At 49.9% G+C, this 12,264-nt stretch overlaps 1 protein-coding gene across 13 annotated transcripts in view; it reads left to right on the plus strand.

Moving 5' to 3' along the window:
- Positions 1-4,986, plus strand: part of C20h6orf89 (similar to human chromosome 6 open reading frame 89) — a 44,378-nt gene extending 39,392 nt beyond the window's left edge. For 6 of the 13 annotated variants that reach the window (XM_039098522.2, XM_039098520.2, XM_063279034.1 and 3 more), the window contains one exon: positions 106-4,986. In XM_039098522.2, the coding sequence (XP_038954450.1) occupies positions 106-163 (58 nt within the window). In that variant the 3' untranslated portion in view covers positions 164-4,986. Of the gene's footprint in view, positions 1-61 lie in introns of all 13 variants that reach the window. The other 7 variants (XR_010060642.1, XR_010060641.1, XR_010060643.1 and 4 more) reach the window with 7 other exon arrangements.
- The last annotated feature ends 7,278 nt before the right edge of the window (positions 4,987-12,264 follow it).

Consider the following 12,264-nt stretch of genomic DNA (forward strand, 5'->3'; position numbering starts at 1 on the left):
TTTTGTTTTTTAGCAAGGGGATTCTCATGTAAGCCAGGCTGGCCTCTAACTCTTTATACAGCTAAAACTGATCTGAACTTCACACCATCCTGCATCCGCTTTCAGAGGACTGGGGTCCCAGTCTGCTACTATGATACCCGAGATGGAAACCAAGGCATCATAACTGCCAGGTGAGCCACGTGACACAGCCCCTCAGAAAGAGTCTTCCTGGGGTAACCCGTACCTCACAGTGCTCAGCTCCTCATGGGGCTTCGCTCTCGGTCTTTCTCACGGTTAACACTTTGTGCTGTGTGTGCCTGGTCTATCTATCCAGCCGTCCTGCTGTCGGGGAACCAGGGCAGAGCGACCGTTTGCAGCATACACGGAGAAGCTTGTGCTAAGTGTTCATTTACACGAAATGAACATCATTGCTCATTACCACCCTAATGCTTACTCTTCACGAGTCACTGTCCTCCAGAGTCAACTCATCTGCCTGCTCAGAATTAAACATTTGAACACCTCTGCCCCCAATTAGCATTTGGTTCATGTTGAAGGGAAGTGAGGTAGCCTGTTCTCGGTGCTAATCTTAGCCCTTGAGAGCATTTGAGAGTGACTTGAGAGCCCTCCCTCCTTCCTCTCTCCTCCCTCCTGAGGTTCTCACCCGCACCACTCCCTCCCAAGGCCTCTATGCTAACACTAGGACCTCAGGAGTGAGGAAGCAGTGAGCCATCCCTTTGCCCTGCCCTTGGGCTTACTCTGCCTCCTGCACAAATTGCCCAGGGAGAGCTCTCCTCAGTAAGTCTCGCCTTCCTCCAGCCTGCATGGCAGAGCACAGCACTCCTGGTGCATACCCAGTGCCCATAGCTCATCCCTGCTGCTCTGAACACCGCACACACACACACACACCCCTTCACCACGTCCACAGTGAACCTGGGAGCCTCCCGAGGCTCACTCCCCTCTCATCCTCTGCTCTCCTCAGGTCCACGCGCTCAGGCATCCAGTCCCACTGCTATGCTGTGTGATGCTGGTTCCTCACCACAGTGTGACTGCGTTCTTCCCACCACCCCACCTCTCACTCCAGCAAGCTGCTGCAACTGTCTCCAGAGCATACGTGCCATGGCCTCCCTGTTTGCTGGGACTCCATAGCCTCCCCGCCAGCCTCCGTCTTCCTCCTCTTCCTCTTCCTTCCCATCCTGATGCTGTGCCCACCTCTGCTGGACCATTGTGGTTCTGACACATCCAGGCTGAGGTTTTGGTTTTTATAAACTTCTCTATTTAGAGCAGTTTTTAGTTTCACAGCAAGATCAACACACACGCACGCGCACGCACACGCGCACACACACACACACACAAGCACACACAGCCTTCTCAAGTCCCACCACCCTGCACCAGACAAGAACGGACGGCCCTTACAGCTATGAGCCCATGCTGACCTGTTGTTCCCATCTGTAAGCTATAGCCTGCCCCAGGTTCACTCTCGCCATGCCTCACTGTGTGGGTGGGAACAAGTATAGATCATTCGCACTGTTATAGTACTGAGTATGGTAGGTAGGTTGGGTTTTTTTTTTTATCGACGGTGGTTTTGTTGTTGAGAAAGGGTCTTTCTACATAGCCCTGGCTTTTCTCTTCACTATGTAGACCAGCTGGCCTCTAAATCACTGAGATTGCCTGCCTCTGCTGGGACTAAAGGCGCGTCACTAAACGTGTCACCACACCTGGCCCAGACAGTATAAGTAGACTTATTGGTTAGATCTATTGGTCAGAAACATTTCCACCACTATCCTCATAGGCTATACTTTCCCAGAGCGCTATGTGATGAGGTCATCATACAGTACATAGGCTTCAGACCGGCTTCTTCGTGGTAGACACGGAAATGATCCTTCTGCACCTCAGTTTGGCAGAACTGAGCACAGCACAGCACCCTATTGCCTGTACTTCCCAGGGCTTCTCCGTTCGTCAACCGGCAGCCATTCTTGATCACGTCTAGGCTTGTACAGAGGTGAAGCTGCTAGAATGCTCTACGACATGCTGGCTCCATACAGACACATTTTCAGTCCACTTGGGCATACAACTGCTGGATCTACAGTACGAGTAGCTAATTTTTTTTTAAAGATTTATTTATTTTATTTATATGAATACACTGTAGCTGCTTCAGACACACCAGAAGAGGGCACCATTACAGATGGTTGTGAGCCACCATGTGGTTGCTGGGAATTGAACTCAGGACCTCTGGAAGAACACTCAGTGCCCTTAACCTCTGAGCCATCTCTCCAGCCCGAGTAGTTAATTTTTATGAAGCCATCAGATCTTCTTACCAAGTGGGTGTAACAACCTTGCGTTCCCATCAGCAATGGGATGTGGGGTTTTTTTGTTTGTTTTTTAATTCTTTGACAATCTCCTGCATGTATGTCCTGCATTTTGGTTACTTTCACCCATTACTCCCTCTATCCCTCCCTGGCGCCGCCCTCCCCATTTCACGTACATTGCTGCCGGTTTACTTTGGCTTGGCTGCTTAAGGTTACTTACTGGCATGTGCACAGCTTACTGCCGTCAGCTACCCGCATGAAGAAACGACTCCTCCCACCCCAACAGCCATAAACTGCTAACACAGCTCTTCAGGGACAGGTGGGGCCACGGCAACTCCTCCCTCAGCCATGATGGGGTATGAACAGAGCCCAGTCTTAGCTCAGGTTTTGACCACAGCTGCTCTATTGTGTGCAATGGCCATGCCGTGTCCAAAAGTCAGCATCTCATGGTCCTCCTCCCACGTCCCAGTCCTTATGTCCTTCCCACCCGTCTGCAATGTACCCTGAGCCTTGGGTGGGTGATTCAGATCTCAGCTGGTGCTTAGCATCCAAGGAGCGCTCACTCCTAGCCCTCTGACCAGTCACGAGTCCCTGCATTAACTCTCGCCCAAGCTCTTGAGAGATTTCATGGCCCTCGATCTCTGCCAGCATTTGGTGACGTCCACGTCTGGATTTTGGCCCTTCCGTCTGGTCTGTATTACTGGTCTGGTCTGTTATTACTGGTATTACCATATTATTTTAATTTGTGATTCCCTAATGATGTATGATGACAAACATTTGCAATTTGCCAGCTGTATGTCTTCATTAAGAAGTTCCCTGGGCTCTTTGGCCATTTTTTTTTTTTTTTCGGAGCTGGGGACCGAACCCAGGGCCTTGCGCTTGCTAGGCAAGCGCTCTACCACTGAGCTAAATCCCCAACCCCTTTGGCCATTTTTTTAAGGTAGATTGTTTGTTTTCTTTTTCTTTTTCTTTTTTTTTAGATTTATTTATTTCTTATATTTATATATACTGTGCAAACTGTAGCTGTCTTCAGACACACCAGAAGAGGGCATCAGGTCTCATTACAGATGGTTGTGAGCCATCATGTGGTTCCTGGGATTTGAACTCAGGACCTCTGGAAGAGCAGTCAGTGAGGGGTTGGGGATTTAGCTTAGTGGTAGAGCACTTGCCTAGCAAGCTCAAGGCCCTGGATTCTTTCCCCAGCTCTGAAAAAAAGGAAAAAAAAAAGGGGGGGGGGGTTGGGGATTTAGCTCAGTGGTAGAGCGCTTGCCTAGCAAGCGCAAGGCCCTGGGTTCGGTCACCAGCTCCGGAAAAAAAAAAAAAAAAAAAAAAAGAGCAGTCAGTGCTTTAACCACTGAGCACCTCTCCAGCCCGGTTGTTTGTTTTCTTACATAGAGTTTGAGAGCCCTCTGTATGTTTTGGTACCAATCGCTTGTTAACTGTGCCTTTTCTCCAGACTGAGGCCTTCGTCAAGACTGACATTGTCGTTTTAGAGCAGAAGTATGCCCTCTCCTTGTGTGTGGTTTTCCTGAATGAGTCCCAATGAAGCCCAGGCTAGCCTCAAACCCTCAGGCCTCTTGTTCACCTTTCTGAGCACTGGGATTCCAAGTCTGAGCCACCACGCCTCAATGAAAGGTTCTCATTTTCAGTCAAGCCAGCTTACGGACTGTGCCTTTGGTGTTGGCTCCAAAAGCCTCCTCTGGGGCTGGAGGAGTGGCTCCTGCCCTTGCAGAGTTCGGTTCCCAGCACCCACATGGTGACTCATTGCCCACCATAGCACCAGTTCCAGAGGATCTGGCCTCTTTTGGCCTCTATGGGCATCACATACATATGTGTGCACACATGTGACATACATGTAGGCCAAACACCCACACACATAAAATTTCTAAACATCACCTCTGTATTCGGGGTCACCTAGGTTTTCTTCTAGTTTTTAGTGTTTGACTCTATATAACCCATTGTGTGGGTTTTACTTCCCTCCCTCCCTCCCTCCCTCCCTCCCTCCCTTCCTTCCTTCCTTCCTTTTTCTTTCTCTCTGTTCTCAGTGCCAGGAAGCACACTGCTGACCGCAGGTGCGCGTCTCTTCGCGGCCGTCTCCCGTGCCCCACTGTTCTCAGAATTCTATTGCAAGGACCACGCTGTCTGACTGCTGTGGCTTTCCTGCAGATTCTGATCAGCGAGAGCCACCTGTTTCTTTTGGGTTGAGTGCAGTTGGTTTTCTGAGTATTTTGCCCAGCGTGAAGCTGAAAGTCATCTCTTGGCGTCCAGAGAACACACAATTTCGTGGAAACGGCAGCACTGGATGCGCACACCGTCATTTCAGGGGACCGGAAGTTCAGCGGACCGGAAATATAGGCCTTAACTAGCGCACCGGCTGGCTTTACCTCAGCTCAACAACAGACCAGGCCATTGAGGACGAGGGGAAATCACTTGAGAAAATTCCCCCACCGCGTTGGCCCATAGGCAAGTCTCTGAGGCATTTTCTTAAGTGATGATTTTGGGGGAAGGAGCCAGCTCACTGGGCCAGGTGCTGCCCCTGGGCTGGTGGTCCTGGGTTCTGTAAGAAAGCAAGCTGAGTAAGCCGTGAAAGCCAGCCACTCCCCCATGGCCTCTGCATCAGCTCCAGCCTCAGTTTCTGCCCTGACTCCCCTTGCTGATGAACTATAACTGTAAGCTGAATAAATCCTTTCTTTCCCAAGTAGGAGAGGGAAGGTCACGGGATCTGTCACAGCACTAGAGACGCTAACTAACGGAGACACACAAGCATACATAAAACTTACCCGGGGGGGGGTGGGGGATTTAGCTCAGTGGTAGAGCGCTTGCCTAGGAAGCGCAAGGTCCTGGGTTCTGTCCCCAGCTCCGAAAAAAAGAACAAAAAAAAAAAAAAAAAAAAAAAAAAAAACTTACCCGGATTCCATCCCCAGTGCTGTGTAAGCTAGGCACAGCGCACACGTAATCCCAGCACTCAGTGTGGAGGCTGGGGGACCAGAAGTCCAAGGTCATCCTAGGCAGTGGCCAGCCCAGAACATGTGTCTCAAGTAAAAACATAAATAAATGAAAAAAATAAAGAGGAGGGCCAGGGAAATGGCTGACCCAAATTCGACACCCAGCACCCACCCAGAGCTCCATAACTGTAACGACAGATCCAGGGGATCAGAGGTCCTCTTCTGGCTTCATGGACAGGAGGCATGTACATGGTACACTTACATACATTCAGATAAAGCACCTACACACATAAAATTATATATATATTATATAATATATATAATCTAAATATATACTGTGCGTGTTAAATATAATTTACATATAATATATATATTGTGTATATAGATACACACACACACATATATAGATATAGATATAGATATAGATATATATGTTAAACACAGACAGGTTGTGATGTGTGATGCAGAGGCTCAGACCGTAGCCTCACACAGGCCAGGCAAGGGCTGCACTCTGGGTGACATCGCAGGCTATTTCAATTAGAAGTTATGATTCCCATCCCATGACGGCATCTTTGAACATTAATCCCGTTTCCCTCAGTTTTACGACTGCATTCCTCCAACATGACACGTCCTCTCGACTTTCCTAATGGTCTTTCTGACAAGCCCCTGGACACCGTCCTCAAGATGATAGTTCACCAAGTGTCTTTGATTGTTCTGCACAACAGTGTATTTTTCTGTCAAAAGTCATACATTCCTTTGTTTTCGGTTACTTCTGTGGGTGTGGGCGTTTTGCCCGAATGCGTGCCTGCATGCGTACCTGCACACCGCGTGCATGTCTGGTGTCTGCAGAGGCCAACGCAGGTCACGGGAGCCCTTGGGACTGTAGCTACAAACAGTTTCGAGTCTCTCTGTGGGTGCTGGGGATCAAACCCGAGTCCTCTTGGTCAGGAGCCATCTCTCCATACCCACTGTTTACAACCTATGAATATATATTATGGGTCCATGTTTACCGTGTTGCAGATGTCTCCCCTGGAGTTAACGGTTGTGAGCTGCCAGACACAGGTGCCGGGAGGGAGCCAAATGGGCCCTCTGCAAGAGCAACAGTTGTTCTTAATTGCTAAGCCATCTTCCCTACCTTGCGAAATGAATCCTTATTTGAACTGCGTGAGGATATTTGCATATATGTATATATCATTCACTGTGTTAATTAAAAAAAAAAAACAAAAACAAACTTTTCGGGCTGGAGAGATGGTTCAGTGGTTAGAGCACTGACTGCTCTTCCAGAGGTCCTGAGTTCAATTCCCAGCAACCACATGGTGGCTCACAACCATCTATAAGGGGATCTGGTGCCCTCTTCAGGCAGGTGGATGTCTATGCAGCAGGGCATCATACATTTAATAAATATAACTTGAATCTTAAATAAAAGGAGAGGGAGAGGTCATTGGATCCCCTGGAACTGGAGTTTCAGACAGTTGTGAGCTGCCCTGTGGGTGCTGGAACTGAACTTGGGTCCTCTACCAGAGCACCCAGCATCCTTACCGCTGAGTATCACCTGACCCATCTGATCGTGTTTGAAAAGTACTCACCTACCAGGCTGGACAGACGGCTCAGCAGTAGAGAGCACTGGCTGCTCTTCCAGAGGTCCTGGGTTTGATTCCCAGCAGCCACATGGCGACTCACAACGTAATGGGAAATAAAATAAGAAAAGAAATAGAACACTCAAACCAAATCCAGCTTGGTAGCCCTTGCTTTTCTATTGCTGAAACCCTCACACACAGGGCCACCTTGTCCCTCAGGTGGGACCACTGGCAAACCTTACTTTGGGCTTGCCAGGTGACTCTGCCATCCTCTGTGGACAGGTGTCCTTTAGCTTCCAGAGCTGTCTTCCAAGCCACCAGTGGACAGCCCAGCCGGCCCCGGCTGGCAGACGGACCCCGACCCACACCCCTGAGCCCTGCCCTTTCTACACAGAGAGAACAGAGCTGAGACCCCGAGCTGGGCCAAATCAGGAGCAAGCAGATGGCCTCAGCCTGTGGGAATATTGCCTGTTTCTGTGGTTGGCTCCTCTCTGGCCCTCCCACGCTTCCTACGGCCCAGTTCCACCCTAAACCCTGTGGATGATCAGCACAGCCCCACGACAAACAGAGCCTTCATCTCCTGACGACTCCCAGCCCTGAATGCCTTTCCCCATGGCCTGGCTTTGAAGAACAAAGACAAATTATTTCTTTTACGGCTGAGCTTTTCAGCATTCTGAGTGTGTGTGTGTGTATGGTGTATGTTTGTGTATGTGTGTGTGAGTGTGTGCGTGGTTGTGTGTGTGTATGGTGTATGTGTGTGTGTGGTGTGTGTGAGTGTGTATGTGGTGTGTGTGAGTGTGTGTGGTGTGTGTATGTGTGTGTGGTGTGTGTATGTGTGTGTGAGTGTGTGTGTGAGTGTGTGTGGTGTGTGTATGTGGTGTGTGTGTGGTGTGTGTGTATGTGTGTGTGAGTGTGTGTGTGAGTGTGTGTGGTGTGTGTATGTGGTGTGTGTGTGGTGTGTGTGTGTGGTGTGTGTGGTGTGTGTGTGTGGTGAGTGTGTATGTGATGTGGGTGTGGTGTGTGTGTATATGTGTGTGTCTGTGTGTGTATATGGTGTGTGTGTGGTGTGTGTGTGTGTGGTGTGTGTGTGTGGTGTGTGTGTGGTGTGTGTATATGTGTGTCTGTGTGTGTGTCTGTGTGTGTATATGGTGTGTGTGTGGTGTGTGTGTGTATGTGTGTGTATGTGGTGTGTGTGTGGTGTGTGTATGTGATGTGGGTGTGGTGTGTGTATATGTGTGTGTGTGTCTGTGTGTGTATATGGTGTGTGTGTGGTGTGTGTGTATATGGTGTGTGTGGTGTGTGTGTGTGTGTGTGTGTGTGTGTGTGTGTGTGTTGGGGTGTCTCTACTTCTCTCCTGCTCCCCGTGTGGCTCAGGCAGCTCACTTGGTGACAGCAGCTTCGTGCTCCTGGCTGAGCACCCTTGCCACACAAGAAGCTTGAAGGGCAACCCCAGTCCAGAAGATGCCTCTCAGCCCACAGATGGTGCTCCTTTTACCTCACCCCTGGAGCTCAGCAGCTTGACCCCTGCCAATGTCTGGGCATCTCATGTGGAGCCCGACACTGCATCAGGGGCTGTCTGTTCCCCTTGTGTAGCTGTGACCAAAAGCCGGACAAGAAGCACTGAAAGGCAGGGGGTTGGTTTTGGATCAGCGTTTAAGAAGGAGAGTGACTCATCACGGCAGGAAGGCACAGCGCTGCATCTTCAGTCAGGAAGCTGAGGAAATCAGGAAGTGGGGCCCAGCTATAAAAACAACGGAACAAAACAAAAAATTTAAACCAGTTGGGTGTGGTGGCACATGTCTTTCATCCCAGCACTGGGGAGGCAGAAGCAGGTAGGTGATCTCTGAGTTCGAAGCCAGCCTGGTCTACAGAGTGAGTTCCAGGACAGCCAGGGCTGCACAGAGAAACCCTGCCCTGAAAAATACAAACCACCCTAGGCCCCGCCCTAAAGCATTCTCCCTAAAGGTTTTACAACCTACAGCTGCTGACGTCTGCACCAGGAAGCAGAAAAGGAAGCCAAGGGAAGCAGCAAGGGGCAAGCCTCCAAGGGCAGGCTCCTAGTGACCTCCTTTCATCACCCCCTACTGATGCCACCATCATCTGAGTCCATCTTGAGGGCAGATTATCATTGGTCAGAGCAGCGAGAATCCAGTAATGTCTGGAAATGCTGAGCACACACCAGAAGAGGGCTCATAGCAGCTCACAGCAGCTCTGGACCTCAGTGGTGACACTAGGAGGTGAGTCCCACACTGGGACTCCCCTTCCACCACCAGGCTCCCGTCCAAGCCTCCGAGGCAGCAGCTACTCCAAACCTCACATGACGATGCACGTAGGTGGCCGGACAGAGGTGGATAAGCCAAAATGGATGCCAGAGAACGGAATGGGAGAATAGAGTCAGACTGTGGGGCCTGGAACCCAGTGAGGAAGACAGCCATGAAGTGCCGTTGGAGAAACGTTAGTCATGCGGGGTGGAGGGGAAGAGACCAGGCTGGCCTGGTTACCATGGATCTTAGGTTTAGAACCATAGACTGCCCACAGGCATCAAGAGACCCTTGAAGATGTGTTCAAAGACTGTTTGACCAAGCAGCATTTGTACTGGGGGTGGGGAACAAATATCCATCAGAAGGAAAACAGACAAAAGGATGGCCAGCTGTGCATGCGTTTATGCGATGGAATACTTTACAGCCTGGTTAGGAGAGTGCCCATACAGATCTATATGCCTTGACATCGACAGGTCAAAAAAAAAACCAAAGATAAACTCACAGGTAAAGGACAAAAAGCAGTCTCACAAAGATAATAGCCCAGGTTGTCCGTGTGCAGTAGCCTCTCTAAACCTGAATAAACCAAGCTGAAAGGGTGGTTCCACAGCCATACTGGGCACACTGCACGTGCCTGCGTCCCTGCACAGCGAGCATCGGCAGCTACTCAACGGACACTCTCATATGCAGAACATCTGCTGGACCACGCCGGGGCAGTGATACCGGGTGTCCCCATCGCACAGATGTGTCATGCTTAGTAACAGAGCGACAGAGACTATGTAATGGTCAAAGGACAGGTTCACACAGGTTCCATCCAGGCACGGGAATACATCCTGTGAGTTGCAGATCAGAGGACACCGGGTCTTTGATGCTGTCTCCCAGGCTGAACGTGGGCACGTGGCCCCTCTATGATAATCAGTACTTTCTCTTATTTACCTATAGTTTCCGATGACTGTATACGAGGCTGTCGTAAGGCTCCATAGTGGCCTTTAGGAGCCACCCACAGAGCACAGACTGACAAAGTGACCGCTGCAATAGCATGAGGGTATAAGGTTTTTTTTAAAGATTTATTTATTTATTATATATAAGTACACTGTAGCTGTCTTCGGACACACCAGAAAAGGGCATCGGATCTCTTTACAGATGGTTGTGAGCCACCATGTGGTTGCTGGGAATTGAACTCAGGACCTCTGGAAGAGCAGTCAGTGCTCTTAACCGCTGAGCCATCTCTCCAGGCCGGTATAAGGTTTTTTTTTTTGTTTGTTTGTTTTTTGTTTTTTTTTTCGGAGCTGGGGACCGAACCCAGGGCCTTGCGCTTCCTAGGCAAGCGCTCTACCACTGAGCTAAATCCCCAACCCCCCGGTATAAGGTTTTTAACCCACATATGTACGTGGGGTTGCACATCCATGCAGGGAGAAGCAACCCCGAACCCAAAAACACACAACTTTTATTTGTTACAGAGGGCAGACTTCAGCAACAGGGTTAGCTGGCCTTTTCACATTGGTGGGACACAGGACAAAGGATCTGGTCAGGTATTGGCTGGCCTGCTCAAGGGGCTGTTCTTGGCTCAGTTGGTCACTTTCCTCATCCAGCCCTACACCTGGCTTTGGAGAATCACTGGGAAAGGGCTAAGTTGTTACGTCTCTTGGGGAGGGGGGTGAACTAGGTGGTCTGGCAGGGTCAGGATGACATCTTGGCGTTGTTCTCAGAATTTACCACAGGGAAGGATAGGGGAGGTCTTTCCGAGAACAGTTGTCATTGTTAATTAACTTAGTCAGAATTGCCTCAATATCTTTTTTTTTTTTTTTTTTTTTTGGTTCTTTTTTTCGGAGCTGGGGACCGAACCCAGGGCCTTGCGCTTCCTAGGCAAGCGCTCTACCACTGAGCTAAATCCCCAGCCCCCAGAATTGCCTCAATATCTTGATCGACAAAACTTTATCATATCACTGGGCATCCTGACGTCAGATGTACCTCTCAGAAAGGTCACAAGTTTGTCATAGGCATCCTGCCCACCAGATGTATTTCTCAAGCCTTGTTTTTGTAACTTTGTTACTCGTAGCTATGAAACTTTGAAACTTTATTTCTTCAGGGCTTACTGTGAGGAAGACTACCCTCAAGACAGGCAGAAGCTGGGTGTGGTGGTGCACACTTGGAATCCCAGAACTTGGAGGTTGGAGGATTGGGAGTTTGAGGTCATCCTCAGTTACATAGTGGGTTTAAGGTCAGCCTGGGCTATATTACATGACCTTGTCAGGAAAACAAACAAACAAAAGACAGGCCACAGGCAAGAGAGGAAAATGGAGGACCCGAGGAAGGGCTCTTTAGGGACATCTGACCCCTCAGCTGCTCTCGTCTTCACATTCTTCTCTGGTCCCCAGTACCAGCTGTCAGTGCACAAGCGCTAGCTCCGGCCAGTGACGCACACCTGTGCAGGCTGGCCCCGTGCAGTGTCACACACCCAGGTCTCCAGGCTCAGCAGTGTCCGGACAAGCGCCCCTCTCCACTCCCAGCTCCAGAACCAGGCCCAGATCCCAGGTGTCGGCGCCTGCGCCACCAGTGTGTGAATATCGAGCGTAGGTCTGCGGGATTGAAAGAAAACAAGTACACGGGTCACCCGTTTTCAGCGAGTGCCACCAAGGCTTTACTGAGCTCTCCTTATATACCAGAGGCAAAAGCCGTGGAAAACAACAAGGCAGGTGAAAATCCCCAACCAGGAAAACAGGAAAAGTCTGTGTGGTGAAAGTTCGGCCTAATCAGGGGCATAAACAACTTCTTTTTTTTTTTTTTAAGATTTATTCATTTATTATATATAAGTACACTGTCGCTGTCTTCAGACACACCAGAAGAGGGCATCAGATCTCATTACAGATGGTTGTGAGCCACCATGTGGTTGCTGGGAATTGAACTCGGGACCTCTGGGAGAGCAGTCGGGTGCTCTTAACCGCTGAGCCATCTCTCCAGCCCCCAGCAACTTCTTAACAACAAGAAGCAGGTAGGCTCGGTAGGGAGGAAGGGTGCCATGGAAAATCCCAGCCCCAAATCAGGGGCTAAGAGCAGCTGCCAAGGGTGTAAACAGTTCCTTGCTATAGCAGGCTAAGAGGCTCAGCGAGGGGGTAGGGAAACACCAAGGTAGGGCCCAACACCCAGGACCATGGCTCGTCACTTTATCACATCTGTGCTGTGATAAGCCTGAAAGAGT

This window comes from Rattus norvegicus, chromosome 20 (assembly GCF_036323735.1).
Source record: "Rattus norvegicus strain BN/NHsdMcwi chromosome 20, GRCr8, whole genome shotgun sequence".
Classification (NCBI taxonomy): domain Eukaryota; kingdom Metazoa; phylum Chordata; class Mammalia; order Rodentia; family Muridae; genus Rattus; species Rattus norvegicus.